Source organism: Adiantum capillus-veneris, chromosome 19 (assembly GCF_014529385.1).
Source record: "Adiantum capillus-veneris isolate H3 chromosome 19, ASM1452938v2, whole genome shotgun sequence".
NCBI lineage: Eukaryota > Viridiplantae > Streptophyta > Polypodiopsida > Polypodiales > Pteridaceae > Adiantum > Adiantum capillus-veneris.
In genome coordinates, this window is record NC_140949.1 from 7,070,596 (window position 1) to 7,092,290 (window position 21,695).

A 21,695-nucleotide genomic window follows, 5' to 3' on the forward strand; every position below is an offset into this window, starting at 1 on the left:
CCACTTCACTTGTTCATAAAGTGAACCAGCCCAGGCAAAAGTAAAATCAAATGAAACAAGTGATAAAATCACGAGGCGTGCCCTTGATAGCAACAATGGATGTTAAAAAAGACCACCATTTTAGAGAGAGAGAGAGAGAGAGAGAGAGAGAGAGAGAGAGAGAGAGAGAGAGAGAGAGAGAGAGAGAGAGAGACCCATGATTGGGTCAACGAAGTCCAAATGAGCACCACCGAGTCGTGCATTCGAATCCCCGACTCATAATGCCGAGTTGTTGACGAAACACAAGAAGTCATCCTGATACAAACTTTGGCAGTGCACCATATGTAATACATAGTTGCGATGAAGAGTTTTTGCTCACAAAGGTAGCACAAGCACACAACTTTAGAGTGTGCCATTGGGATTCCACAAGCTCGCTCAATTCTTTAGCTGCACATGATTCTATTCGCTTGCTAGATTGCCTACTTCCACCATAAGAAAGATCTAGAGGGGAGCTTGCGACCTCCAAACGGCCCATGCTAGAGCTATGCAAACAATGCGTGTGCTCACCTTGGCACTTCCAATGAACATTCCAACGCTTAAAAAACAAGACTTGCGTTCTCACCTTCATCTGCAGGCTATGGTGCTTCTAAGTATTGCACACATGAGTAGAGCGAAGAGGCACGAGTAGGTTGGTGCCATGTGGTCACATGCCCATGTATATTCTAAGGTAATGCCTTATCATTGGTGAGAGTGGCAGCATGCGAGCAAGCCTTCACATGCATAGTTGCCTCAGCACAGGAAGGAGCATGAGTAGAAAGAGGGAGATAGATCAAGTCAAGTGCATGCATGATTGGCACATATCTGCAGCATGTTGCACATATCTATAGTGCAGTAATGTGTAGATGGATGGAGATGAGGTATGTAGGTTTAATGGCGAGCTTGAGGTAGTTGATTCTGATATGCAAGAGCAAACACAAATGCGAAGAGAATCGCAGAGTCAAGGAAGAGACCATCTCATAGAGCAAGTGCTTAGCAACTTGTTCCAGCAAGCGCCGAGGACGAAATGTTATGGGGGGAGACTCCAAGAAGGGTCTGGAAGGGTGCTCGCACGCGAGAGAGAGAGAGAGAGAGAGAGAGAGAGAGAGAGAGAGAGAGAGAGAGAGAGAAATGAAATGTTATATTAACGTCTTCAAAAGGCCATAGTGACCTATGAGACCAGAAAGTTACAAGGTGGTGGATCTGATACAAAGTCAGAGTAAATAACCTAACAACAGTACAAAACAAAGATATATACTATGGGATCCTAGATTGGTCGGTGTGAGCTAAGCAAAAATGGGCGGCTTGTTGGGATAGCTGAATCACAAAAGATCTAGCATCGGTCATTGGCGAATCTCATCAATTTCCTCCATGGTTAGTAGTTTGAACGGGCGTCGTGCATGCCTGGCCAGCGTGCTCCGAATCTTTTGACGTAGCCTCTGTCGATGCTGTGTAGTCCTTCGCAGTCGTGGGCGCCTGGATTTCCCTAGTTCAATCGCTCGGTCGATCAGTGTGCCTCTAGTGTGAGACGAGGGGGAGCTCTGTTGTGGGAGTGGCTCTTGCGACTGTCCCGTGTCTGCTCTGAAGAAGTCTGTGATCCGTCTTTGAGACTGGCTAGCCTCGCCATTCATCAGGCTCTCTCTGTGTCTGCGCAGCTCGAGCAAGAACAAACCCATGCATCTCTGATCTTCGTATCCCATTACTCTTGAGAGTGGTCCAAAACCCTCGCTGAACAAGCAATGGAAGCGGCCTTGTATCTCGTAGTAGACGGGGCAGCGACATGTATAATGCAGCTCTGTCTCAGGTTCCATGTAACACAAGGGGCATGTTCTGGCCTTTGCTGGTACTCCGCTGTATCTCCCAGTTTCAATCCGCAGCTGGTGAGACGATGTGCGTAACTGGCCAATAGCACATCACATTCCATGAGACACAGTGGGTATCCATGTATCTTGGTCTCGTCACAAAACCATCTTTCGTGAGCTGGAGAAGGTGGTCTCTGTAGAAAGCCATCTTCGTGCCCAATTCTTGTGCTGGTTGTATCCATGTCCTCATGGTGTCTAGCTGGGTCAGGTCTTGGCGGATGAGCTTGGTGATCTCCGACTATGTAAGAATGGGAGATGGTGCATCCAATGAGTACTGGAATGGTGCCAGCCTGTCTATGCTGAACCCATGCGCCTGAAACCATGATGTCATCTCCCCATACCAGCAAGTTGTATCTCCTTGTATGGCTAACTGTCGAGAGGACTCAAGTGCAATGTAGGCATATCTGTCTCTGGGAAGTTCCCATGTGCGGTTTATGAAGGAGACTGATCTGGTGAGCGCCTCCACCACTAGTGGGGGGGTCGCTAGCTCTGCTCGGATAATGGCCCGTGGTACTGATGCCTTGGCTCTAATGAGCCGCGAGATCATAGAGACAAGAGGTTTCTCCATGTTCCCCCATCCATCTATGCGACCCGGCCTCCCGTGGTGATCCAATGAAGGTCCCCATATCTTAGCCCCGTAGAGCAATGCTGAAGCCACCAAGGTGTCAAAGAGCCAGAGCTTCGTCCGGGGCTCCTGAAACTGAACCTGCGAACACATCCTCTCCAATCTACCCAATGCTGCGTGGGCTCTAGTTAGTTTGGTCTCTGCTGCTCTTCTGAGTGAAAATGTAGGTCCGCTAAAAACCACTCCAAGGTAAGTGTAAGCGTCTGTGTACTCCACAGTCTCCTGGCCGTATGTGACTATAGGTGCTGACCTCCTGATCCACTGTAGGGGAGAGAGAGAGAGAGAGAGAGAGAGAGAGAGAGAGAGAGAGAGAATTAGAATTTTAAATACATATTTTTTACTCTCTTTAAAGAGAGGATCTTCATTCGATTCCACCTTTAACTAAATTTCCCAACATTGAGTAATGAGCACTGCTACAAGCCTACTTATTACTTGCTTGTCTTTGTAATGAATATTTTTCTAACCAATAAAAAAATATGAAAATTTTAAATATATTCTCTTCTTTTTCATTAGTGAAAAGGGAATGCATCAGGAAGGCCTCACCCCTTTGGGACATGCCGAAAAGAAACTCGGACGCAAAAGATGGATCAAACGGCACGGCGGGTGTCATCAAACCCAGCATTTGAGGTTCATCCAAGGCCCCGTGATATATATTGCCGAGGTGTGTGCTGCTGGCGGCTCGACCATTTGGGGGAATCAACAGCAGTCCATTAAGAAAACGCAGAGAACGGCTAACGAATTCACGACGTTTGATTGTCCACCCTGCTTGATATCAGACATGGATTCTCGCCTTCACAGCCAGCGGCAAAGGGGCAGGTTAAGGGTATCTCGAGCATTTACGCCTCCTCCGCAACAGCAGTACGTACAGCAGCTGCCGCCTGCTGCGTCGTCGCATTTTCATCCTCAACAACATCCGCTGCAGCATCGCATCTCCCTTGTGGAGGATCACTTCCCCCGCGCCGCTTCCTCTGGAGCTGGCATTCCCTTGGAGCATTGCGATTATGCTACCCTTCTTGCCTACCGTCAGCGCATCAATGGTCTCTTCTCATCGCAACCTTCAGACATGGTCCCTCACCTGGCTCGGAGCCAAAATGCTGTTTGGTCTCAGGCCCAAAGACCACAGGGGTTTCGTGGCGCAGAGAACAGGCTTGCTCTCTCCGAGGAGTACGGCAGGCAAGGACCCTTTGATCGTGATTACAGGGACACTAGGGACGATTTACGATCCCTGTCAGAACTTGACAGCAGCAGAAGGTCGGCAGCCCTTTCTGCGAAGCTGTTTCTAGACGATGTTCGACCTGGATTTCAGAGGGGCTCCCCCTTTGAACCAGCACCAGCTGTTGAGTTGAGTAGACACCGCATTGACAGAGAAGAGGCCTTGTCTCATGACTCTCTTTTCTCAAAGGGATCTGAACGGGGTGCAGAGCGAGGTCTTCGGAAAAGAAACAGGGAAGAGGAAACAAGCATGGATTGCAGAGAGAGGGCTTTACGGCACAGAAGATTTCACGATCCTGGACTGGCTGCACTTCCAAGAACACCCGAGTCATCTCGGGATTTTCCCATTGTGCAACGTGTGCTTTCATCAGGTCGCTTTGTGGATGGGGAGGATCGGCAGGATCGAGCTGCATCTCCTCGTGAGAGGCAAGAGTCACTTCATATATCTCCTGTCAAGTCAGTCAAGAAGAAGTTTCCCTGCCATCACAGAAGAACATCATCAGATGTGTGGTATGGCAGTGCCCCTGCACTAAAAAGGTTAGATGAATCAAAAGATAAACTGCTTAACTCTAATAATCCTATGGATGCTCATATGCGGTTAAGGAAAATTAATGGCCAGCGAGACTCAAAGGGCCATATTCCTAGCCCCAAAACATCATCATCTATGAAAAACAGCACGCAATTAGGGGTTGATGCCACCGATCCGAAGAACAAACTTGATGATACTGAGATTTTTAACATTCACAAGGTTTCCGGTACGACTAGAGTAACTGGACAAGCAACCCCAGACATGGGGCACGAGGCAGGGGGACAGAACCCAAAGCAAAGGCTGGCAGCAAAGTCTTTGAGTTCTATTCGAAAGGCACTCAGAGCTGTTGAGTCAACACCTAGGAGTAAAAATGTGAAGACACGAGTTATAAGAGTCCTTGGCAGCGACGCAAAAGTTTGTGGGGTCTCACCTAAAAATAGAGAAGGTGAACGAGAAGGTAATGCTCTAGACCTGCAGATGATGAAAGGAACTGCAAGCTGTAAAGCAGCAGTGCAGCATGACACAAGATCATCTCAGCAGAATGTACGCAAGGAAACATTTTGTGGGATAAAAGTAAAGCAGGAGCAACTTGTACTTGCAGACAAGAGCACATCTCTACAGACTCCAACAGCCTCAGAGCTCCCTATTTCTTTATGCCAGAATTTTGCAGATTGCGGGAACAAGAATCATACGGACAACAATGTGTTTCAGCATGGGCATGAGAAAGAACAGAATTTGATGTCTTCTGATGTTGCACTGGCACCCTTTTTAGAACAAGAAAAAGGACATCCTTGCTGGCTTGTTGCTACAGAGAACTCAGGACATTTAGGTACGAGGAAGACTGGTATTGCTAGTCTGCCTTCAGGAATGCCTATGCATGAGCAGATAACAAAGGATCAAGATTCTGTTTGTCCATTGCTGAGCTTGAGTGTGAACATTGGTGCGGAGCGTATAGAGAGGGGAAATGCTGAAAATCACCAATCAGCAGTTTCATGTGGGTCTTCTTTGCAGGATTCTCTGCTGTCTACGAATGCAATGGTCACACCTTTGATAGCATCAAACACAGGAGGGTCAGGGTTGGTTGTAGAAGAGATTGCAGCCGAGTGTGAAGTGAGGCTGTTTGGAAAATCTTTGAAAGCACCAGTGGCTAAGGCCAGCTTAGGTACCTTACGCATGTCTGCTCCATCTGTTAGCACCACACCAACTCCTAGTTTACCATTATTACAGCTGGTACCAGATCAGCAATTGGGTTCAGTCAGGCATTGTAGCAAGGCATTAGAAGCAGACTTTGATCTACCATTGGATTTAACTGCACATGGAACTTTGAAAGACAACGAGGCTGTAGGTGGGATTTCAAAACAGGGAGAAGATGCAGCTCTGGTGTCATCTAGTCTGGCAATTTTAAATTCAGCAGTGTCAACTCCTGAAGTGGTCTGTAAAATGCAAGGAACAATGTCTAGGTCACCTGACAAATTGTCGGAAGGCGTGCCTAATGTAGGCCATGGCACAATGCTAGAACCATCCTCTTTCTTGTCAGCTCTTGCCTCTGAAAAGGAAGCTGATGAATTGCTAGAAAAAGAGCCCAATGGACCTTCGTGTACTATCCCTCAGCCAGAACCAGCTGCAGCTTCAGCTACTGAACAACAAGAGGGCACCATAGGAGCACATGCAACTACAGTTTTGATAGAGCCAGTTATGTCATCAGGTATGGCTTCTGGGCAAACAATGTTAAAGGAAGATCTTCCTATAAAGGAATCTCTTGTTCAAGAAGATCGATCAGTATCAGAGGCATCTCTTGAACATGATGGAAGACCAGAAGTTTTTTCAACGGAGAAACCAACAAACTATATTCCGTCTAAGCAAGTTTCCTCATTACATCCGCAGGGAAGGCCTCACAAATTACCAGGTCGTGCTGGGGCAAATACTTGGCGTAGGTCCGTTGATAACCATGTCTTGTCCTCCTCGCAAGTCCTCTCTAAGCCACTTCCTGACAAGTCTCTCCCAAAAGTTGTAAGCCAGAAAGTGTCTGAGGTTGCTGCGTATGTTCGAAAAGGGAACAGTTTGGTAAGGGCTTCTATTTCGTCTATTACAGGTGTGTCCCCATCTTCAAATCCAGGTCTTGTAGGAGTCGGAAAAAATTTGGCAGGAAAAGGACTTGCTAATCTGTCACGGGCAACTCGGGGCTATCCAGGTTTTAAGAATGTGGTAAGGAACACCACAAGATCTTCATTTAAGCAAGTCTTTTCGGTTCAGAAGGTGGCACCTCAAGAAGCAACTCCAAAGGTTGTTAGTTGTGACAAGGTTTCAGTAGCAGTAGAGGATTCTGAATCTTTAAATACAGGGGCGAAGTCTATGATGGTTGTGACTCCTGAGAGGCAGCATAGTAGTTCTCTTTCTGCTAGAACTGCAGGTGCCGAGGAATTCAGACCTCTTGTGGCTGTTCCAGAAGCAAGCAGTTGTGAACTTATTGCTTCTGTTCAACCTAGACCCCAGCTGCCATCTGGACACTCTGTCACAGTTGGCTCAAAAATGCCCGACAGTAGCACCACTTTATATGTAAAGAGCAAGGCCAACCAGCTTATTGCAGCTTTGCCTATTAAGACACCTCAGGTTGCCTCCTGTCATGCAAATCCTAATACCCAAGAGATTTATTATAAAAAAAATAACAATCAGTTGGTTCGGAATGGTTCAGAGGCAAAGGGAAAAACTGTAGAGTATCAGACATCAGGAAGCAAAACACAGGCGGCCTGCCAGTTAAGTCTTAAAAAAGGTATACTAGCTTACACTAACTTTTGTTAGATAGATGAGCAGGATGCATCTTATAGATCAAGTTTTGAAAGCTGATTATTGAACTTTGCTCAATGTTCCTCGTAAAGACTTTCTTAGTTGTTACTTTGGCGTCATATTATTGTTAAAAACATGAAATGTAATCAGGACTGTCATATTCTGGTTTGGATTTTAAAAACTTTGATGCTATTTTTAGAAAGTAGGTGCTAGTCATATGTCAGTTCTGTGATTGTGAGGTTTCTTGTTACTTATATTAGAGTTTGTCACCCCTCTGGCCTGTCCTGGCAGAGTTGCTAGTGCTGCAGTTTCTCATAGGGGCTGATCTTAGGGAGTGAGGGCTGTTTTGTGGCTGTGCCCATCCTATGTGAGGTAGTTTTCTCATTTTTGGCTTGTTTCCGCTATTGTTTTGCCCAATGTGTACCGCTAGCGGTGTCATATATATGTTGCCTCTTGGTAGTCCCAGGTCTTGGGCATTTTATCCGAGAGCCCTATGCCCACTGGTTTCCATTTACGGGCGAGGTTTTGTTTCGTTTTCCGAGGTTTTGCCCACATTTTATGGGTCGTGGGGCTTTCGGGGTAGGTCGGGCAATCTGGTTATTTCCCTATATAGGGAGGGGGGTGCCCACCCCATGTATTCTTTTTGTGCATTGTAGTCAGAGCCAATTTGTATCAGATCCACCACATTGTAACTTTCTGGTCTCATAGGTCACTTTGGCCTTTTGAAGACGTTAATATAACGTTTCATTTCATTTCATTTCATTTCTCCCTTGTGCCTCGGTGTTTTTGTAGATCTCTCCCCTTTTGTGCCTTCTCTAACCCTAGGTGAGACGACTCTTGCGTGTACTTTGCAGATCTAGGAGATCACCGCGATGGGGCTGCCCTTGGAGGCTTGACATTTGGAGGTTGCTATTGTTCGCCATCGAGTACAACAGGTTGTGCACCTGTTGCCACTGTTTTCAGCCAGATCTGTCCATTTTCCGCTGTCTTCCGCTCCCACTTCCAACATGCTATCAGAGCTCTAGTGTTGAGATCCGACCTTGGAGCATTTTTGTGGTGTGTTCCAGCGCTTTTTTGGAGTTTTCAGAGAGGAGTTAGCTTGCTGTTTTCTCATATTCAGATCTAGTGTTATCGCATTTGGTGCGAGTTTTCAAGGATTTGGTACGAGTTTTGCAAGTACAAAGAGGTTGTCTATTGGCTGTAATAAATTATAGATTGGAGTGGTCATTTTAATGGAATATAGACCCAGATTTGGAGGTGAAGAAACGTTCTAAAGGAGGGAGAGTTGACTGGCCGTTCATTTGGTGCTGATTTGGAGTTGTATGGGCTGATTTGGAGCGGTTTCTTCCAAGTACATGAGCCTATCCTCTCACATGACCATACACTGCCTATCATCATCATGAAAGGTGACTAAAATGGTTGTGGTGCTGGAGCATCGTTAGGTGCTACAAGGGATTGGAATGAGAAGGAGATGGGTGACAAATCTGTGAAGATACTGACCTTTTTGGCTGATCGTTAGTTAGATGGTACGAATTATAGTACTTGGAGGATGACGATGATGGCAGTATTTGACTCGTATAATCTGGGGTTCTTTGTGACAGACGGTGGAGAAGCCATCTATAGCAGAGGGTGTGTAAGGATTCTAGTCGCTAATCCTTAATTAAGTACTTAAACTCATGATTAAGACTTAAGAAACTGAAATTGAACTTAGAACAAGACTTAGAAGACTCTGTGTTTGATTCATTGAAAGTGTGATACAAGGGTTCCTTTTATAGGAATTGAATAGTCATCTGTGAAGAGACATGACTTTAGGCGAAAAGACACATCCTTTCGGCGAAGAGCTGCAACCATTGGGTGAAGAGTTGCATCCGTATGGTGAAGGGGTGTGATCAGTCGTTGAAGGAGTGTGGCTTTTGGTGAAGAGGTATGTCTTTTGGGCGAAGGGGTGTGACCATTCGAGAACAAGAGTCCTCTTGGGTTAGTCACACTTCGCATCTGCATCTGTAATGAATCAAGAAGAGTGTAACAAGTCACAATCGTGACATTTCTTCCCATTTACATTAAAACCCCGTGTTTAGATGAAAGTCTTCCGCTTTTCAAAGAATTCTTGAAGGAGGTTTGGGTACTGCTGCATATCTTCATCCGTCTGCCAAGTTGAGTCTGACTCATCAAGATCCATCCACTTGACAAGAAATTCTGTTGTGATCTTTCGTCTTGTTTCTTTTTGTCTTACATCAAGAATCTTTTCTGGAACAAGAATTATGTGTTCATCTTCAATTTCTGGCACATAAGAAGATAAGTCTGGAATTGGCGAATCTCCTTGTATGTATTGTTTGAGCCAAGAAATGTAGAAAGTTGGATGAAGTTTTCCCCATGAGAGTGGAAGTTCCAACTTGTAACTGACAACTGAGTACTTCTTGATTATTTTGAAAGGTCCATCGAAGCGAGGGCGCAACTTTGGAAAGACCGATTTCACAGTTTTGTAGCGATGAGGTGCTACATATAATAAAACCAAATCTCTCTCTTGGAAATCTGCATGTCGTCTATGCTTATTGGCTTGTTTCTGGTACTTTAGTTGGACATGAACCAACTTGTCACGTACTTGAATAAGTACATCTTACATTTCTTGAACCAATTGATCTGCTAGAGCTACTTTGTGTTGAAGAATAAAGTTTGTCGGTATAAGAGGAGTATGCCCATAAGCTGCTTGGAATGGAGTCATGCCAGTTACTGAATGGATAGAGTTATTGTATGCGAACTCTACAAGTGGCAAATACTCTTCCCATGATCTCAATTGAATTTGTATGTAATGTCGAAGCATTTCTTTCAAAATTTGATTCACTCTTTCTGTCTGCCCATCAGTTTGAAGATGGTATGCTGAGCTGAATAACAAATTTGTACCAAGGGATTTGAAAAGGGATGTCCAAAAATGCTCTGTGAATTTTGGATCTTTGTCTGAAACAATAGACTTTGGTAGTCCATGTAATCTGAAAATGTGTTGCACAAACAATTGCGCAACGTCTGGTGTCGAGGTAGCTTTCTTGCAAAGAATAAAATGTGCCATCTTTGAAAACCGATCCACCACTACGAGAATCTGTGCATTGCCTTTTTGAGAACGAGGCAATGTAGTGATAAAATCCATGCTGACACTTTTCCATCTTTCTTGAGGTACGGGCAAAGGATGAAGTAACCCTTGAGAAAGTTGTCGAGAGGCCTTCATTGTTTGACAGGAATGATAAGCTTTGACAAACTTGATAACATCTTGCTGCATTTGTGGCCAAAAATATGTTGTAGATAACAATCTGTATGTCTTGTTGATGCCTGGATGAGCAGCAAAAGGGACTTCATGATGTTCTTGGATCAAAATTTTCCGCAATGGTGTATTGTGTGGAACACAAATGCGATCAATGTAATACAGCAAGTCATTGACAATGGTGTAAGCTGCAAACATATTCATCTCTGCAGGAGTCGGAGTAGAGGATTTAAGGGCTTGAAATGCATCCCCAAAATCTCGATCTGTCAAATACTCATGCTTGAAACAAGCAGGTATCTCCATCTGCACACCGGAAATGGCAAAGTTGATGGCTCGAGGAAGACGGCTTAAGGCATCTGCAACTGCATTTGCAAGGCCTGGTACGTATTGAATAATCATATGAAAATTTGCCAAGAACTCAACCCATCGTCCTTGACGAGGATTCATCACCGGTTGAGTAAAAATGTATGTCAATGATTGATGATCTGTCTGTACCACGGAATCTGCGCCAAGAAGATAATGTTTCCAAGTGCGGTAAGCATGAACAATGGCTAAAAATTCCTTGTCATAAACTGGGTATCTCATTTGTATGGCTGAAAATTTGCGGGTGTCAAAAGCAATGACACGCTCATTCTGCATAAGAACACCTCCAGAAGCACGATCTGACGCATCGGTCATGACCTGAAAAGGTTGAGTAGGATCTGTAATAGCCAAAACTGGAGTTGTCATCAAGGCATGTTTAAGGGCTTTGAACGACTGTTCTGCTTCTTCAGTCCATTGAAGTTTATCCTGTTTGGTAAGCTCAGTCAAAGGAGCTGCAATGTCGAAGAATTTGTGGACCTTGGTATGATTAAAGTTTGCAAGTCCCAAAAAGGAGCGCACATCTGAGATGGTGAGCGGTAAAAGCCAATCCACTATGACCTGTATTTTCTTGGGATCGATTGCAACGCCACTGACAGAAATAATGTGACCAAGGTATTCCACCTGATTCTTGAAGAAATCACTTTTCTTCTTATTGATGTATAGCACATTGGTTCGTAAAACTTGGAAGACAAGCTTCAAATGTTCCTTGTGATCAGCCATGGTTCGACTGAAAACTAAAATGTCATCCAAATACACGATCACGAACGTGTCCAAGTATGGTCCGAATATTTCGTTCATCAGCGTCATGAAAGAGGCATTGGTTAACCCGAATGGTAATACCAGAAATTCATAGTGACCATACTTTGTGCGAAAAGCTGTCTTGTACTCATCACCAATACGAATGCGAATTTGGTGATACCTTGATTTTATATCAATTTTGGAGTAGATCTTTGCTCCTAGTAACTGATCAAATAACTCGTCAATGCGAGGCAGGGGAAACTTGTTTTTGATCGTCAACTTATTCAAAGCACGATAGTCGATGCAAAGACGCATAGATCCATCCTTCTTTTTGACCAACAGAACAGGAGCTCCAAAGGGACTTTTGCTTGGGCGAATATGACCCTTATCCAACAAATCTTCTAGCTGCCGCTGTATCTCTTGAGACTCTGAGTATAAAACTCGATAAGGGGCTCGAATTGGTGGAGGTTGGCCGAGGATCAAATCAATGGGATGGTCCACGGGACGCCGAGGAGGCAAAGTTGTTGGTAGCTCGTCGGGAAACAAGTCCAAATGTGGTTGAAAGAAGGGTTGCTGCAAATAGGCAATATTTGAGGAGGATTTAACTTCTGCTTCTTCTGCATCGGGTTTAACATCTCTTAACATGATTAAGGCAGTAGCACAATCACGTTTTCGAACCAGCCGTTTGACTTGTAAAGCAGAAACCAATATAATGGGTTTGGCACTGAAAAGACCACGAAGCTCTATTTCCTGTTGCTTGTGAAAGAGCCGAATTGAGTGATCTCTGAAACTGATTATTGGATCATACTGAAATAACCAAGATTGACCAAGGATCAAGTCGTAATGTGACAAGGGCATAACTGAAAAACCAAGCTGATCTTGGTAATCCTATATCTGAAAATCTAGCTTTTCAATCCTTTTGTTGCACTCGAGGAAGGAACCATCAACAAGTTCTACTTGGTAAGCTGCCTCACTAGGTTGAGTTTGAAGGCGCAATTTAGTAATCAAAGATGCGCTGACGAAATTAGTAGAACACCCACTGTCCACAAGAACGTTCATTGGCTGCTTGCCAACAAAGCCAAGGAGGCTGAGAACCTTATTCGAAAGATCCACTGTAGTAGTAACGTGATTCCGAGCATTCATCATTAAGGCACTTACAACCTTGGAAACTCGAACACAACGTGCTGCCTGTTTGCCTTTGTCTGGGACAGGAGGTTGGCTGTGGATAGGTTCTGCAATTGTGGTCTCCATGTGAGAATTCTGGCGAGGATTTGAAGGATTTGGCTTCTTGGGGCATTCATACCATCTGTGATCTCCATGACAAATTGTACATAATCCTGTACGGTTGGAGTTGGAGGTTGAAGGAGTTGATGAAGAGGATTGCTGTCCAGAGGACGTATTCGGCCGAAAATCACGACGACCATTCCTTCTATGATTGGGACGATGGTTTCGTCGATTCTGATTATTTGCCGAAGACGAGGCTCTGGAAGTGGCTGCTTGTCTAGAAGATTGGGGTCGGAAAGAAGTTTGTCTAGCAGAGTATTGTCTCGAAGAGTGAGCTCCTGAGAAAGAACGCTGATTCTGACCACCTTGTCCTTGGTAATTACGTTGTGAAGAGCTTGCAAAATTGGAAACTCGATCACCAAGAAGGAAACTTCCGAGTGGGCGCCCATTGTCACCAAGACGCTCAACATAAGCGATTGCAGCATCCAGTGTGGCAGGGTTAAATTTATGGACATCATCTTGCAGGGAAGGCTCAAGTCCGTCAACAAAAGTGTGGAGTTTGTCGGAAGGACTGAGTGTCTCTATCTCAAGAGTTAATATCTGAAACTCTGAGATGTACGCGGCCAAGGAGACGTTTGGCTCAGGCGGCGGAGAGAAGACCGGGCGTGGAAATCGGCATTTGCAGGCTCAAAAGCCTTGCAAAGAACGCGCCGGAATTTGTCCCAAGTAGCGGTGATTTTTCCATCTTTGATGCGGTGACGCCACCAAAGGAATGCAGTTTTAGTAGAGAGCTAGCCAAAGCAACTTTCTTGCTTTCAATGAGATCAGTATTTGAAAAGTAGACCTCCATTTTGAAAAGCCAATGGTCCAGCACGCGCTTATCGCGGCGATCGTTGTATGGCTCGGGCAACTTTGCATCTATCTTCTTTTTTTGTGCTGTGTTTATTATCTTAAAAAGATATTTCAATTCAGGATTGTCTACCTCTGGTTCCGGAGCGTCGACTTGCTCAGGAACTGACTCTGCTACCGAAGAAACTGAATGGGTAGCTGGCTGTCCTCGAAGAAGAAAAGGCCTGCAGAACATCCAAACGTGCGGTCATCGATGCAAGACCGGTGGAGAGGGCCTCCTGGAGGACGGACATCTGTTCTCTGAGGATGGCTATCGGATCGTCTGGTGCAGCACTGCCTGTCTCTGACATTCTGACGACTCAGAGGGAATATCTCGGAGAAGCTGGAGAGGTGTGGTTGCCGTAAAAAGGTGAAGCTGCTGCTGATGCTGCGTCCCACTCTAAGAATTCCTGTCCAAGATCCGAATCCTCGATATCTTCCACCTCGTCGATAGGAGGTGTGTCGTCTTGCGTCAAAGGCGTGTAGTCCGGAAGCTGTAACTCGCTGTGAATCCGAACTAAAGGCTGCTGGGAGATGATGTCGTTTACTGAATCCACGCGACACTCCGTCAGAGAATAGGCCAAGTGGGGATACCGGCTCAGTATGTGCTCGTAGTGTGGCAAATGAAGAGGCTCGCATGTAACGATGATATGCCACACCACCCAGCCCTGTGAGCGCGAGGCATGCCGAAGAGTGACATAAACCAGGTAATTTTGGGGCAACACTGCTGGCTGTAATGCAGGTACAGGAGCAGGCTTGGGTGCCGGAATGAAGTCGGGAACCTGTCTTTCCTTTGGAACTGAAACTGGAGACAGGGAATCCGAAATAAGAATGACTTCCGGTTCGAATGCGGGTTCCGGTTCGGGTACGGGTTCTGCTTCGGGGGTATCTGGTATAATTATCACTTCGGGAGCCGGAGGAGGATTTTTTGGCAATATTTCTTCGGGTACCTCGTCTATGTACGAGAGAAAATTGACGGGAACGTCGAAGGCATCGTCGTCCATGACTCTGAACAAGCCCGCGTGCGCGTCTGTTGATGGCCAGAATTGGTGGCGCTGGAAGTTAGCAGAAGAGGGTGCGCTGAATTTCTCTCATGATGGCGCTGTTTTGCCATTGCACTGGCTGCCGCTAGCCTCTTGGTATTTTTTTTTGTTTAATTTTTCCACAAAGGGGTGCCCACTTAAAATCGGTTGGCCAAAATCTTTTAAAGTAAAAGTGTGGCCTTGGTTAAAAAAAAATCCAGTGCTGGCTTTTTTTCTGTGAAACGCTGCACTGCTGGCTTTTTAAAACGCACGCTGCTGCCTCTTGGAAAAACAGCAAGCGCTGCCATGTTTGGGCTGCCGTGAGCGAGTTGCCGGGTGAAGGGGCGGCCTGGATGCATGGGCTCGCGGCTGATGCGCAAGGGAGATCCACGCGAAGGGTCACCTACTGTTGGAGAGACTTACTCTAGAAGTGCAACTGGTATGCCGTAACACCCACGCTTTTTGCCATCTTCTGCTTAGTTTTATGTATGTGTTTGAGAAAAAAATTTACCTCATGGCCATCTTTCTTCTGCTTCCATACAACTCCGGGAAGGGGGAGAGTAGCGGTGAGGGTGAGAGGCTCACAACCTTCGGGTCCCGGGAAAAATTTGCTCTGATACCACTGTAAGGATTCTAGTCGCTAATCCTTAATTAAGTGCTTAAACTCATGATTAAGACTTAAGAAACTGAATCTGAACTTAGAACAAGACTTAGAAGACTCTGTGTTTGATTCATTGAAAGTGTGATACAAGGGTTCCTTTTATAGGAATTGAATAGTCATCAGTGAAGAGGCATGTCTCTTTGTGAAGAGACATGACTTTAGGCGAAAAGACACATCCTTTCGGCGAAGAGTTGCAACCATTGGGTGAAGAGTCGCATCCGTATGGTGAAGGGGTGTGACCAGTCGTCGAAGGAGTGTGGCTTTTGGTGAAGAGGTATGTCTTTTGGGCGAAGGGGTGTGACCATTCGAGAACAAGAGTCCTCCTGGGTTAGTCACACTTCGCATCTGCATCTGTAATGAATCAAGAAGAGTGTAACAAGTCACAATCGTGATAGGGTGCACTATGGGAGCACGTCAATGCTCTAGTGCGGCCCTTTATCATCTTGAATTGTATCCCACAGATTTTGGATAATGTGAAGGCAATGATGAGTTCCAAGCAGATTTATCATTTGAGATCATGCGGACCTATGAAGCGGGTTGCGTTGCAAGTGCAGTCGATCAACCTGGATGCAACCTGAGCCACTTCCATGAGGGGGTTCATAGCAACAAGATGCAATCACCGTGGCAAGAGATGCTTTGGATTTGGAAGAACATTGCCTCAGAGGACATGGCCATTTGTTTGTTACTACGGTCTTGCTCCGGTATCTATTTGTCATTGATTACAAGTGGATGAGTGAAAACTATTTTGTGGGAGGAGTTAGTGCCGACGGTTTTGGATCTGGAGGAGCAATTCAAATCCCAAGTTAGATTGAGGTCTTCTGATTCAACTGCGGCTTTGGTTGGAGATTGAAAAGGAAAACAGAAGGTTGGACAGAGCGAGCCGCATTCTTCGAGGAGCAATGCAGAGTGGGAAGCCTTGAAAGCCCAAAGATATTGCAACAATTGTGGAAGAAAGGGTGATTTTTGAAGGAAATGTCCTTCATGGAGAGCGGAGTTGTCAACATTGATGTCACAAAGTGATGACGTGGCGGACAACAAAAACCCTAATTTCTGCCAGAAACCCTAAAATTCCTGCAAACCCTAATTTCTACCAGAAACCCTAATTTTCGAAAATCGCGGAGGTTGATTTTTTTGTGGAAAATGATGAGCGACGCGAATTTTGCTTTTTTTTTAATAAAAAAAGAGAAAAGACTCTCTAAGAGAGAGAGAAAACTGATGCTTTTTATCTTAAAAGCTTTTGGGGCTCTGCTTTTGGGCATCCCTTGTAACCTTTAAATTAGTGGTGAGGGCTTCACTTCTCAGAGCATCTGGACGCAGAGTCTGAGAGTGAAACCCTAGCCACTCTCTTGTCCTTTGATTTGATTAATATAAAAAGAAATACCGAAAGGGGCGCCAGTCTTTGGGGCCAATATCTCTAGGCACGGAACTTCGCCGGGCCAATGTACATCTATTGTGATCTGTGACTTGTTTTGAAGTGGTTATTTGGTGCTGTCGCGGTTGATTCTTGACTTGGAGTGTCCAAGTCTGTTACAGTGGTATCAGAGCACGGCCGATTTCTCTTCTACGGGAAATCCGATCCCCGAATTTTTTTTCCGTGGCACCTATGGCTTCAGGCAATGATCAGTCGACTCCCTCTGCATCTGGAGATGCGGGCAGGGATAATAACGAAGATTCCGGCAGAGAGTATGGCTGCCTAGGCCTACTCAGACGGAGCAGCAAGAGATGGAGCATCGTCAATTGATTGGCGATGCAACAAAGATAAATGCTCAATTTTGCCAAGGACCCGAAGATGGCAAAATATATGAACCATACCTCTTTGGAAGAGGTACAGACGGAGTGGCAGAGAACCACAACACCACTCTCGAAACCCGCTCTCAAGAAACCTTCTGCCTCCAAGAAAATATACGGAGAAGGAAGTGGAGAACGTGGTTGATGCACAGATTGCGCAGCTTTTCGACGTGCAAAAGAAAGACAAAAAGCACGGCAAAAAGCAGAAGAAAGGCATTGACTTTCCAGGTTATTTGGGTCGTCAGTCAACTTTTGACAAGGCAAAGAAACAAAAGAAGCGTGTCAAGTTTGAAGGCTTACTCAGTTCTTCTAGCTCTTTAGACTTGAGCGAAGAAGAAAGAAAAAGCAAAAAGCGAAGCAAGACACAAAGCTTCGGAAAGGGCAAGAAAAAGGCAAAGAAGGCTACATCTCGCCTAGAGACTGACAGTTCTACTGAGGACTCGTCTACAGACAGCTCAGATTCCGATGACGGAAACTTTTATGTGAACAAGAAGAATTTTTTTTACAAAGCTAACCAGTATGACTTTCTCGAAGATAAAAGCAAGAAAGTCCGAGAGTTAAAGGAAGGTGGCCACTCGATCAAGTTTGATACTTTTTCAGGATACTCAGATGCTTCGAAGGCTTTGTCTTCTATACAACAGTTTGACATCGCTTTCGTGGGAGGACGCTGTTCAGAGCACTCCAAGATTCGGAGAGCTACCTCTTACTTTAAGGGGAATGCTCGTACTTGGTGGTCCACTCTTCTTTTAAACAAGACTACGCCAGTTAAATGGCTGAAATTTAAGAGGCTTTTTATTTCTTCTTTGTTGACTCAAGAGTTTGAGTGAGATATACGAGCTGCTTGGAACCATCTCCGGATGACCAAGAGCGATACAGTGAATTCTTACTGTGAAAGATTCTGGAGCTCTTTTCTACCCGTCTCTTCATTCAAGAAGATCTCGTTCAGAGAACAGATTGAGCGGTTTATCAATTTCTCTTTCAATGTTTGAAAGGCAGTCACCTCTGTGGATCCCCACAAGAAAGGGACTCCTTTCTGTGTCAAGACATGCAAAGGGGAAGCAACCTCTACAAACTTTCGTATGAACCGCCTGTAGGTCGAACACAATCCCAAGAAGCTTCTAACTTCATGGACATTCTTCAAATCGGGCCAATCACGGATAGTCTCTATCTTGGCCGGGTCCATTTGCACTCCTGCTGCTGAGACCATGTGTCCCAAAAAGTGTCTCTCTTGTAGGAAAAATTCACTTTTCTTTGCATTAATCACTAACTTGTGATCTCGTAATGCCTGAAAGACCTGAAGCAGACGATCTCTGTGTTCTGCCTCATTCTTGGAGAAAACAATGATGTCGTCAAAGAAAGTGCCAACAAATAGCCTGCAATCTCGAAAAATTTTGTCCATCATCCGGTTAAATGTGGCAGGAGCATTGGTTAAGCCAAAAGGCATCACCAATAACCCAAAAGTAGTCCGAAAGGCTGTCTTGTAGACGTCTCCCGACACGATTCGGATCTGATGATATCCACTCTTCAAATCAATCCTGCTAAAGCACGAGGATCCCTGTAACCTGTCGAGTATATCATCGATCCTAGGAATCGGAAATCTGTTCTTGATGGTGATTTTGTTGAGAGCTCTATAATCGATGCACATTCTCCAAGATCCGTCTTTCTTCAAATCCAACAACAGCGGAGAGCAAAGCAGTGAAGTACTATGCTGGACAAGACCCTTTTCCAAGAGGTCTTTCACTGGGTTCATAATCTTTTCATTCTGTACTCGGCTCACACGGTAAGGTGGCCGGTTCAGTGGTGTGCTTCCAGGTATCGGATCAATGGTATGATTTTCAGGCCCTTTAAAAAGCAATCGGCATGAGTGTGGAGAAAAATCTTGGCGTTCTTTTGTTCCGGTCAAAACATATTCAACCTTTATCCATCGTTCAGTTCTCTCCCAAAAGAATGAGTAAAGAAACTGAAGTTCATCAAGTACAATCTCCGAGCCCTTCATTTGTCAAAGTTGCTTTCTCGGCCCGATAATCAATCACGGCATAGTTCTTGTGGTACCAAGGGATTCCGAGTAGAACGTCACTCGCCTGCCTTGAACACCCCTGTCATTGCAAACGAAGTATGCCAATGCTCGGTGTAATGGCAACATCCCGTCCGGGTGCCAGTCGAACTACCTCCGCCTGTGGCGTGAGTCTGTCGGGCGTAATTCCAAATCGAGCCGCCAATTCCAAGTGAAAAGAAGTTGGCCTTGGCTCCTTCAAAAGAGCTTCATGATCCTTCACTTTGCCCCAAAAAGCGGCAAAGTTTGTACTTTCATTCATTTGATTCGGTGCAGGTCCCACGCCATGTGGTACCAGTTTTGCTTTTCTATCTGCCTTTTCTGCCACGTTCCTCAGCTGCTCTTGAACTCTCAGGTTCACACGGGAGACGGATTCTGTATACATAGACGAGATCTACAGATGCCTATGCAGTGAGGACCAAGGGCGAACTTTGGAGGAGCTTACTACTATACTGACACAAACATTACATGATGCAGCAGCAGAGGCATACCCACACACCCAGCCCGAGCATAGACGCCGTTCTGGGAGTATGCCTCAAACCAGTTGGTATGATGAGGAATGCCGCCAAACTAGAGCTAGACTTCAGAGGGAGGTGCTTTTGGGAGACATCACTCATAGACAGTCACAGATTGACTTTCGATGCCTAGTGCGGCGGAAAAAGAGGGCATTTTTGGCTCAACTAGAGCAGGATCTCTACCAGCTATTCTTGAGTCAGGACTTGCGTGAGGCATGGCGGCTCTTTCATGAGTTGTTCCCCCCCTGGCCATTACCTCTACAGAGACTTGGGGTCAGTACGCATCATCTTTGTACACAGTTTTTGGATAGCCACCCCTTCTCGACCCCCCCGACCCATGCCCACACACGTGCTTTTTTCACCGCTGAGATGGTGAAGAAGGCTTTTGACAAGATGAGGATTGGGAGAGCATATGATCATGATGGCTTGGTGGCTGAGCATTTCATGCATGCCAAAGATCTACTAGCAGTCATGTTTAACCGTGCCACGTGCGAGGGCTTGCCTAATACATGGAGCCTATCTACGATTGTACCTATTTTCAAATCTGGATGACCCTATGGAGCCTACGAATTATCGCACTATCATGATTGGACACACACTGGCACGGTTGTACGCATCCACTCTTGAGCAGCAGCTGAGTAGATGGGCAGAGAGGGAGGGAATGCGTGCAGCCGCGGGCAGGCAGGGTTCAGGAGAGGTTTTTCTACTCCTGACCATATCTTGACACTCAGGGCCATCATCGAGGAGGGCAGATCTTGTGGGAAACGGATCTATTGCAGCTTTGTGGACTTTCGCAAAGCATTTGACACAGTACCCAGAGCTAGACTGATGCGTAGATTACAGGAGATGGGAGTACCCACAGAACTCAGTTGGGGGATCATGGCATTGTACAGATCAATAGTAGAGCATGTGCACCCAAGAGGGTCTATCTACACCGGTTCACTCCACTATTGGGTTGAAGCATGGCTGCCCGCTCTCTCCTACTCTATTTGGTATGTATGTGGATGAGGTTTCTAACTACATTGAGAGAGATTGGGATAGAGGTGCACCGCTAGCGGGGACATGGATCCCGCTATTATTACACGCTGATGATATCGTGTTGATCTCCGACTCCCCGGAGGGGATGCAAAGTCACCTGGATTCTTTGCATAGGTTTTCCCATTACAGTGGTTTGTCCGTTAACCTTGGTAAAACCAAGGTCATGGTTGTAATACCACCCCACAGTGGATCAGGAGGTCAGCGCCCGCATTCGCATATGGCCAGGAGACGGTGGAGTATACAAATGCTTACACTTACCTTGGAGTGGTTTTTAGTGGACCAGCATTCTCATTACAAAGAGGAGCGGAGACTAGATTGACCAAAGCCCATTCGCCATTGGGTAGATTGGAGAGGATGTGTTCACAGGTTCAGTTTCAGGAGCCTCGGACGAAGCTCTGGCTCTTTGACAGATTAGTGGCTTTTGCATTGCTCTATGGAGCTGAGATTTGGGGGCCTTCATTGGATCATCGCTGGAGAACAGGTTGCACTGATGGATGGGGGAACATGGAGAAGCCCCAGGTCTCTATGATTTCCAGCTCATTAGAGCCAAGGCTTCAGTATCAAGTGCCATTAGCCGAGTAGAGCTAGCTGCCCCCCCACTAGTGGTTGAGGTGCTCATCAGATCTGTCTCCTTCATACACTACGTGTGGGAACTTCCTAGAGACAGATACGCCCGCCTTGCACTTGAGTCCTCTCGACAGTTAGCCATGCAGGGAGATACAGCATGTTGGTATGGGGAGATGACATCATGGTTCCAGGCGCATGGGTTTAGTATAGACAAATTGCCCCCCTTCAGTACTCACTGGACTCACCCTCCATAACTCTTACACAGTCCGAGATCACCAGGCTCATCTGCCAGGACCGGACTTAGCTAAACACCAAAAGGACATGGAGACAGCTAGCACAGGAGCTAGGCACGAAGATGGATTTGTACAGAGAACATCTTCTCCAGCTTACGGCGGACGGTTTCGTGGCGAGGCCCAGATACATGGACACCCACTTGTCCCATGGGATACGGTGTGCTATTGGCCAGATATGCACATCTTCACACCAACTGCGGATCGAGATTGGGAGATACAACGGAGTTCCAGTAGAGGCCAGAACATGCCCCCTGTGTAACATGGA

The 21,695-nt window shown here is 45.9% G+C and overlaps 1 protein-coding gene across 1 annotated transcript in view; it reads left to right on the forward strand.

Moving 5' to 3' along the window:
* Positions 1 to 3,068: 3,068 nt before the first annotated feature.
* Positions 3,069 to 21,695, forward strand: part of LOC147433512 (uncharacterized) — a 44,454-nt gene continuing 25,827 nt past the window's right edge. Inside the window, exon 1 of the mRNA XM_086490192.1 lies at positions 3,069 to 7,013. Coding sequence (XP_086346318.1) covers positions 3,281 to 7,013 — 3,733 coding nt within the window. The 5' untranslated portion in view covers positions 3,069 to 3,280. The remainder of the gene's footprint in view (positions 7,014 to 21,695) is intronic.